Source organism: Symphodus melops, assembly GCF_947650265.1.
Source record: "Symphodus melops genome assembly, chromosome: 13".
Classification (NCBI taxonomy): Eukaryota; Metazoa; Chordata; class Actinopteri; order Labriformes; family Labridae; genus Symphodus; species Symphodus melops.
Genome location: NC_136703.1, coordinates 22,901,324 through 22,921,006, shown reverse-complemented (window position 1 = coordinate 22,921,006; position 19,683 = coordinate 22,901,324). Strand labels below are relative to the sequence as shown.

Sequence of the window (19,683 nt, the reverse complement as noted above, 5' to 3'; positions counted from 1 at the left end):
ACACACACACACACACACACACACACACACACACACACACACACACACACACACACACACACACACACACACAGTCACAGGAAAAAAGCAGCAGAGTCAAGGAGAAGCAGAGAGTTTGCCAAAGTGGGGGAAGTGCCACGGAGGAAATGAGTTAAGATCCCAAGTGGGCACCTGCTGTTGTTGTGCCCTTGCGGTTGGCACGGTATCTAAACGCTGCCGGGGCCAAACCCTCCCTGCAAATATATTTTCTTCAGCCGTACATTAATACTGCGTGTCATGCGTGTGGGTCGGGCTGAATATTAGCCCTTGTAACCAGAATCAAACGGAGGAAGAGAGGCAGGGAGCGAGAGAGCAAAGGAACGTTGAGTAATGAGGACAAATAAGACACTGGCGCAGCTTGATCCTGCAATTACCATTAGCCCTGCATTGTTGGAGGGACGCTGTAATTACCAGCTGTTAGGCGTGTGTCTGTGTGTGACAAATGTTTTTAGCATGTACAATATGTTCGTGTCTTTACAGTGGGGTAAACAATATTTCACGTGAGTGTAGTTAGAAGTCTTTAAATCAAAGATACGATTTAAGAAGGAACAGAAATTGTGTACATCAGAAGAGTTTTAAGACACTTCACGAAGGTATTTATTCCTCTGACAACTTTTACTCCCAAACTATCTGCACTTTCTCTTCCTTATACTTTCGGGACAGACTTTATTACATAAGCTTTGAGGCATCCATGGGGAACGATCTATTATCTCAAAATGCAGCGTGGAGTGCCAGCCTTCTACGATGGGACGAAACAGAAACACATCAAACAGAGGATTCCTGCACATCAGTCAGTGCACATCGTTTAAACTTCACAAGAAATTGCAAAAAAAAAAAAAAAAAAAAAAAAAAGATGCACAAGACTTTGAAACTTAAGGAGCGCAGTCTGAATGTGACGTCTGCGTCACACAGGGAGAACGTGTGGACCAGCAAACATTCCTTAAATCATGAAAGAGATTCATGACTGGGACATATTCCTCATCCAACTCGCTGGAAAGCGTGTCTGTGGCGATATTGTTGAACTTTAAAGTTAGAATGATTGAAGTTCTGTAGGTATGTCGTGAGGTTCAGTCAAGTGTGCACACTTAATGAGTGCTGGCTTACTTTAATGCTGTGAGGACTTTCACAGTCCGTACCTTTTCCTGTCTACCTAAAGAAGACGTTGTAACAGTACTAATATTTGACTAGTCTTTTCATACACACGCATCTACGCTTCTGTTCAGTAAAGAGCGTGGGTACTTTTGATAAATCTGCTTCAAATCCTTCGTTAAAGTTTCCCCGCTACGCTGCAAGAATTCAAGTCAAAGTCTCACATTCATATTGAATTACTGAGTCATTTCAGACAGTGTCCTCCGAACTCCACCTCAGTTCAATGAAACACTGTCAAACTATGTGCTACAACAAGAAAACAGTAAAGTGACAGCCTGAGGCTATAAGTCAAAACAATGACTGTATGCTTCTCTCACAAACACGGCGTAAACTTTAAATTAATTGCGATGGCATTTACAACGCCATGTATTCATGAAGGAGTTGTTCAAGAGTTGTTTATTGGAGTCCAGCTTGGCTCGATCTCCCCGTTCTCTCTCTCTCTGAAACACGTTTTGGGTTACACACACTTGCTTACTGTGAAATATTAATCAGTGCAAAAGCTGGGGAGGGAGCTCTGGCGAGCGCACTAATTCAGAAGAATGGGGCTGATTCACCTTCTGGCAATCGGAGAGTACACTATGTGTGTACAGAGAGAGAGACAGAGAGAGAGAGAGAGAGAGAGAGAGAGAGAGAGAGAGACAGAGAGAAAGAGAGAGAGAGAGAGAGAGAGAGAGAGGAGAGAGAGAGACAGAGAGAAAGAGAGAGAGAGAGAGAGAGAGACAGAGAGAGAGAGAGAGAGAGACAGAGAGAGACAGAGAGAAAGAGAGAGAGAGAGAGAGAGAGAGAGAGAGAGAGTGTTAGCTGGCAGCAGAGCGTGCAAGGGAGAGTTTATGCCCTTTTCAAGTGTATGCATCTTTCTTTGTGTGTCTGAGTGTGTGTGGCTGTATGCACGAGTGTGTTTGTCGCTGGCGATTAACTAAGCTGATGTGAGAGCTGGTAATTGCTTTCTTTGCTTTTAAACTGCAGACAGCCATATGAAGCTATAAGGCAGAGTGCGTGTGTGTCTGTGTGTGTATATGAGAGAGGCAGAATAACGTTGCCAGCTTTTATCTGGCAAAGGAGACAGTGGCTACAACATTTGGCTTTACAGCCGAGGGGATAGTGAAAGGCTAATATGACGTGCTAAGATATCTGCCCTCCCCCCCACCCCCACCCTGCTAGCGTCACTGCAGTGATGTCCTTCGCCTGCTTCCTGTGATACTCCCGAGTCATCAAGGCCTTTTGGATGTAGCTCAAACTGGATCTGCCACAGTGGAGTGAAGCGAGCGATTGCAAAGGCAGCGCCCGACACCAAGATCTCTAATTCAGGGATCCAATCCAGCGTCACTCTATCAGTGACAGACACAGCATGAAAACAGGCATGAAATCCCCACTGAAGACTTGTTAGGCAGACACGCTGCATGTTCTGTACAGCAGTGTGTCTGAGAGGAAGGTCTTCATTAGCCAAAAACAGCACAGAAACTTCCTGTTATGGTGCTCAGGGAGCATTCAGCGATCAGATTGCATTAGTCTTTACAGAGGATATTTTAAGGGCCAGCTTAGGTTAAGGACAAATTGTAACTAATTCCCAAAGCATTGATCCAGTGGGTTTTAGGCAGCAGGGCTGGGGCTTTGTTTTTGGAGATTAAAAAAGAATGAATGGGAGCAAGAAAGAGACAGATACTCACAGTTGGTGAACACTGCAGTTGTAGAACTTGACCTCTGTGCTGATGAGCATCTGGCCCGTCTCCTTCGAGTTGAGTCTCAGCTCAACGCCCGACCAGTCTGTAAAAAGAGACGGAAATATGTCCTCATTCGTAATTAAAGTTACAGTGACGTACTTTTTTTTTTTACATCTTTCTGCATTGTTTTGAATTTTGCATTTAAAACTCATAAAGAGTCATTCATATGAATTTCAGTCTGTTTCAGTACCAGCACACCACTCCTCACAGGAGCTTTAAGGCCCCTGTGGGAGAAGACAACACAGATTCACTATAGTCCAGGAAAAGATGCTCTTTAATACTGTCTCTATTCTCTATTTCCCTCAACAAGGAGAAAGCAGTGTTGTTATCTGTCTTCTGCCATTTGATTCCTAAAACCAAATGTAACAACAAACAGTGAGACAGAAAGATGTTTCGATATATTTTTCTCGCCTGAACACAAAGAAAACAGGACTGTAGTTTGTTCACAAGCAATTACTCAACATGGACATTGACAGCAGCCTCGTGTACTGCTGGGTGAAAGAGCTTACAGTTAGAAAGCCCTAAAGGCAACTTTCATGTAATACATACCAGCCAATCACAGCACAGCAGCATAACCCAGTAGCCGTTAATAAGGGCAAGATTACAAGAATGTGTTGGATAAGTTGTGAAGAATTCAGAACAGAAAACATCACTCATTTTTATTGGTTAGATTTTGTGAGCTGCATGATTTGGCAATAAATAACTAAAAATGTATTTTCTCTTGCAAATATTGTTTGTAGGCAAGCCAAATCTAGAGACACAAGGCTATATATAAGGTGTATATATATATATATATATATATATATATATATATATATATATATATATACACATACATATATATTAAAGTTTTAATTTTTCAATCACCTAAGATCCATTTATTTATTCTGATCAAATTTAACTTTTCTGCATCTTGCTGAACAGAGTTTTGGTTGTGCATCTGTTCTTTTTAAAAATCTGCCTTTTATCTCTTCCTACGGGAATATAGACTCCATAAATGTGTGTGTGTGTGTGTGTGTGTGTGTGTGTGTGTGTGTGTGTGTGTCTGTAGATGTGTATGTGCAGAACAGCCTGAATTTCAGATGACATTCAGTGAGTAGGAGGCTTGAATGACCCTCCGTGCCCCGTTCTCTCCGCAGCACCTGTTGGGAATCAGGCTCTGTTTCACACAAATCTGTTTAGCAAGGCAAGCTAGGCTCATCGCTGACTTCTACTGTTACACATTAGTCTCACAGGATCTCACAGTCGTGCTGAGTTCCTGTCCACGCAAAATCTCATGTAGGATTCTGGTCTTACTTTGCAAGGATGACTGCCAAATATTTTGTTTAATTTCAAGCTCAACATCTTCGACATCCTCCCGCTCATTTCATTCCTCCTTTACTTTGTCCTTTTCTGCACTTTCGATCTAATTTCCTGCACTCATTTCCTCCACTTCTTTCCTTGAGGACATTGCCACTGCACGATCGATGTTGATGTGCAACAGATAGAAATGCTCGCTTAGGGACAGGAGATGGAGGAGGATAGTGGGGGAGGTCAGGAGGAAGTAGCCTCGGGGGGGTTTGGGGGGGAGGTGAATGTAGAGAAAAATGGAGGTAAAAAAAAACCAGCTCGGAGAAGGGGACAAAAGAGGAAGGGAAGGTGGTCCAAGGGGGAAAAAGGGAGGGGGATGGAGGGAACGGAGTGGCAGGATGGATGGATAGCTAGATGGATGGATGGAGATGATAGAGCTTACAGGGGGATTGGCTGACATTTACCTAGGGGAGAACAGTCATATTAGTGCCTGATGCAGCAGTCCCCCCATGGGAGCTCTGGGCAAACAGGCCTGTCATTTACTCACAGGGAGGAGGATTACCAAACCCCCAAAACACACACTGATTCCCACACACGGCACATTATATATTATTCAGGGTGTTTGGCTTCGACACCCTGCGGCCATCTTGGCGTGCAAACAACAGGTATTTACGTTCAAGCAACAGGTGTTAGTATTCATAATGATATATGTGTTTGCAAATAAATAAATGCCAGATCTGCGGTGGTTTATTTACTGAAACAAGCTGGAGGAATGCACAAAAGGTCAGCAGATTTCTATGAATAGTAAATCAGAGGTGATTAGCATATGTTTATCCTCGGGGTTAAAAGTTTTCTTTTTAGCGGGTTATAGACACTTTAAACCAAACAATAATGTTTTCTACCACAGACTTGTTCTTCTTAGATGAAGATAAAATAGCTGATTGTTATCCTTTGACCTCTGCTGAAATACATCACACTTGAGGGGATTTCAAGATGCTTCACTGCTAACCCGAGAAAGCTTCAACCGAGTAGCCTTGGCGCTACGTTTCACTTACGTGTACAACATTTGGTAGACAAATGGATCATGCCAAGACCAACAAAAAAAAACCCTCTGGGAGCTATTCCCAAAACTCAACAACAGGTCAACCATTTTGGATTTATTCGGTGTTTATTTGGTTATTCAAAGGCTCCTACTTTAAGAAACTTCTCCGAGGAGACTTCGACAATCCAGATCAAAAATGGCCAACTGATAGATCAGATTTGTTATGGCACCAGCACCTTCTAATGAGAGGCAAGGATAGGGAAAAATGCATTCATATTGCAGTATCCACATGTTGTTTCCATAGCAACATGACATATATCAACAACATGTTTTTGTGCAGCGGACACATAAAGGGACGTTTATCTTCTCCAGGCAGTGTCAAAACCACATGGAAGTAGTGTGTGTGATAACCCTTTCAGTTCTGCTTACAGTTTTAATTAACTGTTGTTTTCTTTATGTGTTTTTTATGAGGTATCACTCAGAGGCAAACTCCAGACTCTAATCCTCCACATCAGCTTCCCCATCGTCCCTCAGCTGATTGAACTGCATGACAGGCTAGTGCCTATTAGCCCTATCTGAGGGCAGTAATGTGGTGATCTGCAGCTCAGCCACAGGCCAGGGGACCTCAGTCTGATCCCCTATCAGCTCTAATGGGGCCTGGCCTCGTATCTAGCACACTTCACAGTCAGTCGACTGATCCTGGATCAGCAGGAGCTTGTTATTGGGACCGATGCCTGCTTAAACTTGGGCATGTTGAATCAATGAAGAGGGTTCAGAGTGTGCGCAGATGATCAGCCCAACGCAACATGAATAATAGACAAATGAGGATCTTGTTCTCGTCTTTTGGCCAAGATAAGATCAGAGTCTTGACTGGATAGAAAATCCTTTTCTGGAAGCACACTATTCATCACATTTCCTTGGATTTGGGTGTTTGTGTGTGACTGTTGCCGGTACCTTGGTCTGTGGGGATGAGGGGCACGTCCTTGGCAGTAGGAGACACACAAAGTATCTGGTTGCCGTTGACCTGACCCTCTACCTCCGTCAGGTTGCCAAAGGAACAGGTGATGCCCGCAGAAAGGTCGGGAACATGGCTCACTCTCACCAGTAACTGTTTAAAACAGATGAAAACATGAAACAACAACGTTTAAAAGATTGGATAAAGTTTGAGGCCTCAGATTTGTAACAATATTGAAGTGAACCTGGGGAAATATTTAGTACTGCATATTCACTAATAGCAGGAGAAATTGCATATTCAGTATAGATGATACGATCGGGAAGATGTTAGAAAAATAGCAGCTTGAAGACAGCAATGAAAGAAGCTCTGAACAGAATGTAAAAAGAACACTCTGCCGCTGGCAAAGCTGTCCGTCCAGTTTGCCAAGAAGCACTGCTGCTTCTTCAAAATGTTATCAGCACCATAATAAGAGAAAAAAGGCTGTGATTAGATCTTCGTCTTCTGCTTTTACTGAGAATTTCTTTTCTGAGAACGGAGCAGGTCAGTGGTCCAAACTAAGAAGAAGCGTAAAAAAGGGGAAAAGAAAGAAAGAAAAGTGACATCTTTGCTAATTCTATTTCGGTGCGCTCTTACTTCGTCTCTCACAAGGACACGTAGTGGCATGAGACACAAGCAACAACAACGAAAACACCACACCACACAATCACACGATGTAATGTAGCACACACACATGCGGATGCTCACAGAGGCGTTTGAAGTCGTTCTCTGGAGAGCTGTGACACCGGGGCTGCGCTCAGCTGCTCTGCCTATAAATAAATGTATTCTGCACGCACTGGCTCTGAGTGTGTGAATGTGTTTGTGTGTGTGTGTGTGTGTGATCCGGCTCTCTAGCCAAGAGAGGCAGCCTGGATAATTATCACCATGGCATTTCACATTCTTGTTCCATTAGCTGTTATTTTTGGGCCATACCGTTTGAAGTTTCTCTTTGTTTTATCTGCCTCTCACTAAACACCGCGGGGCTACTGGGACAGGCGAGGCAGCTGAGCAGCTTAACTGTACGACTTTTCAGGAGATGCTGACTGGCTCTGCAGCTGACTACACGGCCTCCCTCGTTAGCTGGCTTACTCCTGAACCCATTCAGAGGATATGGGATGTATTTTCTTCTATTTGTGCAGCGGCAGCAGCAGACGACGACCTCTCGTCTTCCCCTGTTTTACTTTCACTGTGTTTTCTGTTGCTCCACTCGGAGGTGAGATCCTTGATTACAGCGATCACAGCAATCAATGTTTTTTGTTCAATGAAGAATTCCCTGAGTTGCCTCTCACATTAATTAGCTCTTACCGCTCTGTCAAGACACACATATACAGATAAACACTCAAGTTTTGCCGCTGATCCCAGAAGCGTGAAGCCTTTGCTCTTTTTTTTTCTCTCCTGTCGATGGTGTCAGAGGATGTTTTGCAGCCTAATTGGTGGCAGATTCAAAATAAAGGTGATTTCTCTTTTCTTTTTTTTCCTAAGGCTGCCATGCCCACATAAAGAAGAGGCGAGTGTTGTCATGGAGATCGATGTCAGCCCCTGTGGGATTCTGGATTTGTGAGATGACCCTGTTGCTGGAGTGGCTGACATGGAAATAAAATCACAACTGCTGACACGCTGTCTGACAAACTGTTGTTTGTAAACTGTGACAACATGGCGAGGCTCTCTGAGGGCGAGTGTGTGTGAGGACGGGATCTCATGTGATGCGGACTAACAAAGCGGATTCTGATGCGCAGGAAGAAGAAGTCTTCAGAAAGCTGCTGCCTATCATCATCTCATTATTATCAAATGGGCTTGTCTCTTTGGTCCATGCTGCCAAATGATCACATCCTGGACTCTGATGCCTGGAAGAATAGTCTCTGAAAGTATGCCAAACATCTCTGTAAACAGAGTGAAGTGCGCCCGTACTTACAGATTACACATTTGTTCTGTAGATGTAAATAAGAGCTCGCCAAGCCCCCTGAAACATAACTCAGCTCAGAACAAAACAAACACTCAGGAAAAACACTGTCTTTTGTAACACGACATGTGTGTGCCTCAACCATGTATTTGAAATAATAAGTGTAAAATATATATATATGTAACCCACATGTTCAAACCTTTGATTAGTTGTGTTTGTTTTATCATAGTTTTTTTATTTCCTTAGTTCCATTGTGGCTGCATTTTATTGAAACTCATGGCCACTGCTATGATGGCACATGGGTCATGTGTCATAACGGCGAGGCTATCCAGCCCCCCAGCAGTGCAGGTATTTAAGACACGTTAAGTGTGTGTCCACATGTGTTCTTGCACAGCGTTCCCCTTAACTCGGAAATGTTGAATCCTTCACCACGGATGTTGTGGCGATCTTTTATTTCGCTTGGTCCGTGTGGAAATTCTAAGCTGCACTCGGACAACTTTTACACCCACACACACACACCCACACAAACATGTCTTGGCACACATATTGACTGCTCTGCACCAAGTGAGCATATGCACGTTAAAACGCCCACGCAGAGCTCTTATGAACCTTCCCAGCTAATGTTTATGCATCAAGCACAATCAAGACGAGGCAAACTGCGATGTGGGATCATTTAAAATCTTCTGCCTCTGTACGTGGGTAGGGAATATGTAAATGGGAGCTAATTTTTCATTGTAATGTGTGCAAGTAGTGGATGAGAGTGCTGGTGTTTTAGCACTTTGTGTGAGTGTCAGTAGAAATGTACATGGGGATATGTGTTTGTGTGTGTGTGTGGACTTACAGGTACGCTGGGCTCTGACACCGCAATGCTGTCTGGGTACACAGTGGCCTTCACACACTGGTTGAGAGAGGCGGCGAAGCGATACGGCTCATCTGCACGCTCACAGCGATTCTTCTGAGAACAGCTGAACAGAGAGGGACACGGGAAAGACAAAGGGTTACCGATATGTGGAGTACAGAAGAAAGTGATAGCCCCTAACAGATTGTTGTTTTATTCTTATTGGGGGGAAAAAAAAGTACTCCGGAGAATGAATAAGTCAGAGGAAAAGATGTGCTGCCAAAGCCACAACAGGAGAGAAAATAATTAAATTGCGTGAGGAAAAAAAGTATGCAAAGAAGCACAACAATGGGGATTTAAATGAATACTTGTGTTACAATAAAACCCTGCAACGCAAACACTGGGTGACAACTTAAGTTGGGTGTAAGAAAGACAAATTGCCTGCAGTGTGACAGAGATTAAAACCTTATCCTGCTACAGAAGGAAGGGGAGGCAAAGATGAGGATTTAAGACGTCACAAACACTCGCGTTGAAAACACTCAAATTGGAACGTTAGAAAAGGTATTAAGGATATATACAGCAGCATGTGAGGACAACATAAGGAGGCTGTGTCTCTGTGACAGCTACAACTACCTAAACACTGTGGATGTTTTAAAGGGTTTACATTGGCATTGGATAGAGATGGAAATCAGTGAGAGAAAGTGAGACGTGGGATAGCATTTAAACCTGTGCCGTCAACTCGGAGGACATAACCGCTAGCACCCCTAACTATCTTTACTTTAAAACATCAGTCACAGAATCACACAAAGCCACATATGAGTCCACCCTAACTCGAGTGGACACAGAACTATGACTGTGCCATTGATGCAACATGATGTGATCTGCATTGGGTTCTACATTTGTGGACATTTGAACTGACCACGAGCTACCTCTAGAATATAATCAGATAGTCCCTTCTCTATGCCTCTGTTGGTTGCATCGGCTCTTAACCGAATGAATCAGTGAGAATGGGATTAGTTACTTCAGATGGTCACTGCCATCAGTGTGTGAATGGGTGTAGAAGTAGTTTGAAGACGAGAAAAGTGCTGTACAAGCTCAAGTCCATTTCCTTTTGCTCATGGCTATGACTGGAGCTGAGGAAAAATAATGGGTTTCGCACTTATTAGAAGATTTGGGGTCAAGCTATGGCAACTCTAGTTTGAATCTCAACTTTCACGCCAAGGCTGTGCGCTCAGTATGAGTGTGTGGGATGAAAATGAAAACAGAATGGAAGTGGTTAAAAATCTCACCGAACGGTCAAAAGACTGGCAGGAGAGCTTGTTCAGTGCAGTTGACTGTATCTGTCTATATAAGTCACGTTGGTTGGTCTGTGTTGAGTAAAGCTGTGCCTGTGATCAATTCTAGAGTGTGTTTTAATTGAGTTGCAACCAGATGGTTTTCCTGTCTTGCCTTGTTTAATATCATATGGCATGTTGAAGCAATTATGTCGTTGTTTGTTACATTTACTTAAAAATGTTCGCTCTTGTCATGATGTGCATTTAATGGCACTCCTTCCATCAATAACAGCTGGTCTGAAGGATATGGAGCTCTGAAACGTTGGCTGTATAGAACAGTGTTGAACAGAGGCTGTTTATTCCCAATAAAGGCACAAAAAAAAAAAACAACAGAGTGATGGAAGCAGCCACAGAGGTACCTCCTCCAGCGGGTGATCTTAAACACAGACTCTGAAGCTTCAGCGTTGAGCACTACACGCCCACATTATATTCTTCAATCGCTGCTTAACGTTGGAGACGTAACTAGTGCAAATTACACAGCGTTCACACATAAGAGATCTTAATGGTCAGACAGGGTATCTGGGACCACGTGACACCCCCACGATCCACCACATCCCTCATTAAAATCCATCCTCCCACGCCTTCTTATTAAAAGTGTGTGTTCCCTGCAGCCCATTACACCAAAGGCTCTCTATCCTCATCCAACCCGGCGGCCTAAGTGTCTGCCTAACTGCCTGTCTGGTCACAGCAGCTCTAATTGGACTCGGATGGGTCAGACGCTGTCCGTGGTGCTGATGTGCCACTACAAGGCCTGTCCATTCTCCCCTGTTTGCTCGCTGTGTGTGTGTGTGTGTGTGTGTTTCAGTGTGTGTCAGAGCCCATATCATGCTTCTTAACCACACACTCACACACATACTGACTCGAAGCTACATCTTCATCCGCAGCCGCTGCGTGTGTGCGTTATTATGTTGTCAGAAGTTCAAGCCGTTTCCAGCAGACTCACATGAAGAAGCACAAGCACGCCGAGCTGCACATATACACATCACACACACACACACACACACACACACACACACACACACACACACACACACACACACACACACACACACACACAGACACACAAAACCACTCGTATGCACAGTACTCCCTGGGGATTAAAGAGAGCACGAAAGTCTAGAATTAGTGTAGTTGTGTGAATTTCCAGCTGGGAAAGGGCGGGCAGGAGCAGCAGGGTTTTTTTCCCCTTTCAAAAATGATTACCTGGTTTCCCCTCCTTCACCACTTTGTTAACTGTATTTCTGCTTTTGAAATGTGACTTTTTTTTTTTATCCAACTCCTGGAGAAAATTCTCTTGCTTTGCTTTTTTTTTTACACATTTGATTCCATCACTACAGCATTCCCATGTTCCCTTTTCTCTCTGTCCCTATCTCTCCTATTTGTCTTTTACATAATGAATTTTGGTACACCTTTCTTAAGCTGCGGTGTGACTCATTCTGCAATTGAATCCTAATTTTACATGGCAATGGCACTGCAACAAATGACAGGTGCAATGTTTTATGCATGTCTCCAAGCTGTTCTGGTGCAGATGCAAAAAAAAAAAAAATCTGGCTGGTCATTAACCGACAAAAAGCTCTGCATTGATTTTCCTCACAGGGAAAAAAAAAATCATTTCAGTTGGGGTAAAGTAAGAAGAGCATGCAGCATGAGGGTGAGGAAGGGGTGGGGGGTGTGGGGTAGTAGCAGGATGGCTGGCTGCTGTTGCCATGGTTTCAGGAGATGGCCATTATCTCTGTGTAGTTAGAAGCTGACCCCTTGCCTCTCTCATTAGCTGAAGTGCATGCTGCCGAGTGTTGACTGGAATTCTGCCTCCCTCGTACTCCTCCTCCTGACCCCCCCCCCCCCCCCCCCCCCACCCCCCCCCCCCCCCCCCCCCCCCCCCCCCCCCTTCCCCTCCCAGTGGACACCCTCCTTATCCCCCCTGTCTGGCGCTGTCCTGTCACTCAAAAGCTTCATCAGCGCTTTGTGTTCCATCACTCATTCCTGTAATGGAGCTTTAAAGAGGAAATAAAAGGTGATGCACACATTGAATTTCAAGTACAAACACACACATGCCCATAAACATGAACACAAACCTACATTCCTCCATGTTTGTTCACAGATTGACAGTACAAATGCACACATTTCCTCCAGACTGCCTCCTGTAATAAGCAGCTCATAGATATTTTCCCTCCGGGGCCCTCTGGAGGCAGTCAGCCCGGGCATTATGCTCTCTAAACCCTGTCCATGGTGCTGAAGTAGCTGCTTGCACTTCCATCATTACTCCTCTCGGGCGTCAACAACTCCACTGCAGGGTATGACTGCAGTTATGAGTGGCAGCCGCATTTTATGCAGTCATGTAAGGTGAGTGGGCAAAAGGGAAGGAGAGCATGTTGTTTTCTCCTGTGGCAGTTTGTGTGGGCTGCAGCGCTGGAGTTAGAGCTCTGAAGTGCAAATAAAGCCCTGACAAAATATATGTATCCTAATATAGTACGTAACCTATATCTTTTTAACTGCAGCTACTGTACAGAAGAATACAGGTCGCCCACGCAGAAATCTGCATTTAGCATCAGACAGAAGACTAGTGTTAACCCACATTTCATAACCCTTCTGATCATGTGTTTATATAGCTGTGTGAATGTATACAGGCGTTGTGTTCTTTGAAAAGTGAGTCTATAAATGTACCTTTCATGTCTGGTCTTTATTTACCACAGAGGGTCTGAGAGCTGAGCTGCTGTTGGCTTGTTTGCATTTCTTCGTTTTTTTTTAATAAGAAAAAAGATGAACTTTTTATTTGAAGTTGTTTCCATTCACAAGAAGATCCTCTGATTTAAAACAGGTGAAAAAAAATTGGGATTTCTGACGCTGATCCTTATGGACACAGGAGGGACTGGGAGCTGAGCTGCTGCTAGCTTCTTTGAAGCTAATGTGCTTGTTTTTGGGTTAGGCTGACTTGTTTTTTTGTTTTTTTCCCCAAAAAAGGTGATGATATATAGGAAAATAATTCAAGACATTATAACTGGGAGCTGAATTAGTAGAAGAGGGCTCTTTCTCTCTTCAAATTAAACAGACCCAGTGGTAAAATCTGCAAAAAGTCTGAGCGTAATTTTAACTGTTTAACATTCGGTGACTCTTTGACACTCTCTATAGCACAGTTTCAGGGGCTGGAAGTACTGAGTGTTTAGTGATAGCAGTAATTTCAAGTTAAAGTTGACAAGAAGTAAGCTTGTAAGGTTTACATTTTTGGCTAACAACCAGTGCTAACAGACACATTAGATAAGCATGCCTCATACATTTTAAATCAATCTTACAGGCAGACACTTATCTAGGCTTAATAAGTGTGTAGTGCTAAATGAACAGTCAAACTCAAATAACACAGACACATGTCATATAAGTGAAGCTGCAGTGAGGGTGTCGTGTGGCTGCAGAAATGACCCTTCACACGGCAGTCTCAGAGGGGAGCAGACCTGAGGGTTCTTTCCAGCAATACCTGTTTCTTATTCCGGCGCCTTAGACAGGCAATTACACTGTCGTCTCTGCTGTGCCGAGCTTTGATAGACACCCAGACATATTAACGCACACACACCCGTTCACATGTACACACTAATACACACAGACATACGACGAGACGAGGTGGAGTATACACTCAAACATGCACAGACACATACATATGCATAATAACATACAGTTCGCTTGCAATAAATCCTTCACACGTTTATGCAAACCTTTACACACACACACACACACACTCTGGCCTTGACAGCAGAGCAGGAGCGGCAGGCGACAGGGAAAGATTTCTGTTCCTCTGTGCCCCCCCCCCCACCCCCACCTCTTACCACATCTAAGGACTTCAGTGAGAGTGTGAAGGCCTGTCTGATTGTAGCTCTAGCTGTGAGCACCATGTTTAAAAACAGGAGGAGAGAACAGAGGGGGAGCCATTTTAAAAATCACCTCCCTTCCTCTCACACTACTGTAGAGCCAGAGCACAGAAAAGACTACACAGAAATTAAAAGGAGAGGAGTGAGGAGAGGAGAGGAGAGGAGAATGCTATAGTAGCAGGGTGGGGGGTGAGCAGGAGCAGGGTGGGAAGATGGAGGTAGAGCGAGGATAAACTAGATGTATATTGAATATTTGATGTTGCCTAACAAAGCTTTAGTAGTCTTAAGTGGGGAGCCGTTATGTTTGAAAATCAGAGGCAGGATTTGATTTGGTTGAATGGGATCTTTGTCTGGGGACATTCCTACAGAAACGCATGTTAATGTAAACATGCATGAAGAGTGACTGCTGTGGGACTGTGGCTCCCCAACATGAGAAGAGGAATCATTAGTTAGGCAGTGATGTGCAGGGCTGTGCTGCCTACACACACACACACACACACACACACACACACACACACACACACACACACACACACACACACACACACACACACACACACACACACACACAGCCTCCTCCTTTCTGTGTTTCATCCTCATACGGACTGATTCAGGGCATTTGTTTCTTACTGCTGCATCCCTAAAGTGTGAGAATATCCATTTAAATGCAGTCCACAGGAGGCATGAATAAAACGGATGAGTAAAAAGAGGAGATAAAGAAAGCGAGGATTTTCAATTTCAAACAGCCACAGAGATGCTACATTTCAGCAGCTCAAGTTGCTGTGTGGGCTAGGTCTGACATGTGAAGGCGCCGTTTGAAACCCAGAGTTCATGTCAGGGGTCAAACCAACCACTGCAAGTCGTAGACCGTCCCCTGTGGCGACTGATAATGTCACTGCAGGCGAGCGCACACAGGGACACGGAGCGCAGCGTGGCCACGACCCGTTCGCTTCATCTTGTCATAGATCCAGAAGCAACTGTTGTGCAAACACAAACGGGATGAGCACACACATCCAGCACGTACAGGTAGCTCATGCAAAGCAAAGTGTGTCAGGCTCTGTTTGAGATACTAGGTGAGGGTAAGGAAAAGAGATAAAGACAGACAAAAGATTGACAAAGAGGCCATTTTTTCAGTGCTCTGCATCAAGGTAAAGCTTTGCTTGAGTGGGCTGAGAAAGAAAAAAAAAATGAACAAAAGGAGAGGAAGCAGTGCAGGGATGGAAGAAGCCCAACAAAAGGCAGCGATACAGACACACTGGGTTTTTAAGGATCATTCACTGTATTTTATGGAGCCTGCTAGCCTACAAATACTATACATTGGCTACTGTTTGCAGTATTTCATGTAGATAACCTGTACTAGCACTATGTGCTAGCAAGAATCTATGGAAATATTGATAGAGCTGCATGTTCCTGATCAATATCTCATTAGGCACATTTGGGAAGATGGATGCAGCTTCCCTCTGACTGCTTACCGGCTGCGGCTGATGAGTCGGCCATTAGACACACAGTCTGACATTCGCAATGGGCTGAAGCAGCCATTTTCATTGCAAAGCTAATTGTTGTTGCCACTGGTAAATTAGAGGAAATTTTATGGTCGGTGTTGGAAGCCATTTGTAGCCCGGTGATGAACAAGCCACATAAACAAACACACAAAAAAGTTACAATTTCCTTTCTTAAACCGCTAAATACTCTCAAGTTTCTGAATAACCACTCTCCGTAAGAACAGTCTTTGTCTATCCCTGTTGACAAACTGTACCCGTATAATGTGCTCCAACCAGGACAGCACAACAAATCATTTGACAGCATTTACTCAGCTTGTAACACAGATTTGTGAGAAGTGGACAGCTGTGCCATTCAGGCTGCTGTGTGGGCTGTTACTGAAACAGATCTGAGCAGTTCAGCCACATGCAGACTGACAGAACAATACAATACAGTAAGTGTAGAGAAGTGATATGTGACTCTGCTCAGAGCTGCTCTCAAACGCTGACTCACTCTCTGCCTACTACAGTAAATAGGCACATATTACATAATGACTGACTCGTACGAAGCAACATGTCAGTCAAAATGTATTTGTTACAATAAAAAACCTAACTTCCATTAATTTATAGACAAAATCTATTGAATCAGTTTGAAAGTTGATTTAGGTTTGCAAAAAACAAACACAAGGAAGCTACTTACTTTATGGCTGAGATTATTCGCTAAAAGTAAACAAGTAAGAGCATGAATGTAGCTAACCTTTTTTACAATTTATCAATTAATTTAAGCTAGCAGGAGACACATATTTAGCTAGGGCTAATGGATATATCTAGGAATACAGAACAAAAGAAAGCGAGCTAAGAGATGCTAATATTCAAAACGGAAAACTAATTCTGGGCCCCATTGTTTTTCTATTACGGAATGGAGAATTGTTGTACTAGATACCAGCTTTCGAAATTGTCACATTAGCCAAAGGTACTGATAGAATTAACACTTGAAATGCTTAGCTAGGTAACAAGAAGTCTGAATAAAAACACAGATAGAGACTTTATAGCTAACAGGTAAAACAGTGAAATGAGGCGGACATTATATGTACGTTTGAAAGACACTCAGCCTCTAAGCTCGAACTGAAAATGACCAAACGGAGGAAAACCATGACATATCAATGGAACGAAGAAAAGAAATGTACTAACATACAGCTTAACATTGTGACAAGCTGTTCTAATATGGGGAACTTTAAACATAATGAATGGGAACCACCGACATGGAGAAACTTGCTCTACTGGTTAAATGATGACCTTGGCACTGGATCCCTCTTCTGATCTCAGCTCTTGGACAGAAGTCAGACTTGCGGCTAATCCTGACAAATCTCAACAGAAACCTCTCGTCTTCTCCTGGAATTCCGGAGTGAGCTGAGAGGATGGAGGGAGAGCAGAGCGATGTGGGACATCTCAAGATGGAAAAGCCTCTTTTCGGCATGATTAGAGAGCTAATCTAACAGGGACGAGAAACAGGCTAAGGGAGAGAGAGAGAGAGAGAGAGAGAGAGAGAGAGAGAGAGAGAGAGAGAGAAAGAGAGAGAGAGATAGATAGATAGATAGATAGAAAGAGACAGACAAACAGACAGAGAGGAAGCATCATCACAGCTCTGGTGTTTTTGGATCGTGGTCAGACAGAGGCTGAGCTTTCCATTCACAGGACTGCGACTGAAGAGCGCTCGAGATGATGAGCTCCCTTTGAGCAGCAATCAAAATGCTGCTCAGTTTTGTAGGCAGATGAGTGTGCAACATCAAACACCCTCTTTCTTTCTCTCTCATTCTTTTCCCCTCATTCTTATCCCCCCTCTCACTCTCTCTCTCTCTCTCTCTCTATCTCTCGCTCTCTCTCTCTCTATCTCTCATTCTTCATGCATTCAGTGGATGCCTAGCAGCTGCTGGTAATTAAAGGACTTTAGAGTCTCACACCACACTGAATCACAAGAAGAAGAAAGAGAGCGGGGAAGACTGAGACGCCACTCCTGGACAGCCTCTTTTTCTGAATCACACTCTCTCCTTCAAACTCGTCACTGCAAAATAAAGCTAATGTCCGTCTATGTTCCTAATTAGCCACCTTCGAAAGCTGCACTTCAATAAGTACACACTCACAAACATAAAGAAGAAAAAAAAAAAGAGTGACACAGAAGAAAAAGGAGATGTATATCGTGAATGGCAGCTGAAACGGGAGGGAGGGGGGGTGATCAAAGCAAAGAGTGTTTATGCGTGGCAACCATCCCTCTCTGGAGTGTGGAGGAGCTTATTCCAGAGGGGAATAGTGTCTAAATGGGAGACAGCACAGAGACGTGCTGAGCAGAGAGGAGATGAGCGGTGTAGCTCACATGCTAGCTTTGCTTTGAGCTGAGTGAGAGGGGTACATTGAAAAGTGTGCGGGGTGGGGGGGGATGTAATTTCATAAAACCAACAATGACTAAGGAATGTTTGGAAAAGAAGAGAAGGAACGGAATGGGAAAAGGGGGTAGAAGGAAACGGGAGTGATTACAGCTGTGGATGGCACCACGGCTGGCGAGAAATTTAATTTTGGATGTGTGGGATGTGTGTGTGTGTGTGTGTGTGTGTGTGTGGGGGGAGGGGGGGGGCTCTTCAACAGAAGGGTGCAGCTGTTTTGCTGCAGCAGTGTTTGACACATACTTGCTTCTTTTACTGGGTATGTTGCACAGTAAGATCTTCATGCAAGCTTAGCTATGAAGCAAATACCTCCAGGTTCACAGCTATGATCTCAATTTATTTTGCTATGTCATACGCTGGAAAATTAACAAGTTTACTCTGGGAAAACAAGATAAGACAAGATCAGATCAAATGTATTGATCCCAGACAGGAGAAAATGTACTTGTTCAAGCAGCATTGATGCGTCTTTCCTTGAAATATCTTTGAAATACAACAAGTTTTTCATGATACTTTTTCCTTTTCTGATCCATGTGTAAACTGATGTGTTGCACTTTTAACTGCTGCAGTAAAAACAAGGGAGATACAGCATTAATATAGATTTGAAGCAAACACTAATGAATGCACAATTTTGGGAGACATTTCAACAGGTGGAATGATGTGCTTTCTGAGAGACAGCAGGAAGTGAAGGTTTTTTCAATGGTTGAAAAATCCATTTTAAGTGAAAGTTGACAATTTGGTCAACATGACTAAAAGCAAGAGCAGCTAACTATTCTTCTCTGAACTTTTTCTCCTCTGTGCAGTAACTCATCTGGTGCTGACAGGGGTCCTGCCATGCTCATTGCAGGGTCAGCGTAGAGAAAGGGGGCGTTAGGAGCAGAGACAGGTGGCACGAGGGTCTGCTGCGGGGACGGAACAGATGGCTGATCTGACGTGAATCGGGGCGCTGACCTTTTCTCCCAACGGTACAGTACCAGCACTCCACACAAGTGTTTGTGCATGTACACACACAAAAAAAGAAAAAACCATGTGCACGCACACACTCAGGCCGAAGCCCTTACAGACACACTCAAGAACGAACCGACCAGCTGTTTCACTCTCACAGCTGCTTTCACCATAGCGGCCCTAGAATCCATTCACCTTTTAGCATCATCATCTCATCTCACACACTGTGGATGTCAAATTCCCACTCATCTTTTTTATTCTCATCCTTACCACACCCACACAAAAGCATATGATTAACAGCCTAGCACGGAGGCTAATGTTGTGGTAAATGATCCCTGTGTGAAGGCACGCACACTGCTGAGAATACCGAGCTTTAGTTAGCCCCTCCCGCACCTCCACACTGGCACATGCTGAATTACCTTGTCGCTAGGCAATTATTTGTCCTGTCCCGGCTTTGGAGTGATGTAAATTACTTTAAGTGCACTTTGCAGGGGCCGCCATCACGATAATGATGATTGCGGCGGGGCTCTGACACACACAAATATTCAGCTATACCTTTAGAGAGAGGGGCTGCATTTAGGAAGAGACCTGAGAGGGGGATTTAGGACTTGTCAGCTGAGAAGAAGAAGAATCTCAGACTGATGAGAAGATGTATGTGCTTAAG

The 19,683-nt window shown here is 43.9% G+C and overlaps 1 protein-coding gene across 1 annotated transcript in view; it reads right to left on the bottom strand.

Moving 5' to 3' along the window:
• The window catches only part of plxna2 (plexin A2), a 188,986-nt gene that overhangs the window by 65,500 nt on the left and 103,803 nt on the right, over positions 1-19,683 (bottom strand). Inside the window, exons 6-8 of the mRNA XM_079360016.1 lie at positions 8,974-9,097; positions 6,196-6,349; positions 2,856-2,952 (exon numbers count right to left, since the gene is read on the bottom strand). Coding sequence (XP_079216142.1) covers positions 2,856-2,952; positions 6,196-6,349; positions 8,974-9,097 — 375 coding nt within the window. The remainder of the gene's footprint in view (positions 1-2,855; positions 2,953-6,195; positions 6,350-8,973; positions 9,098-19,683) is intronic.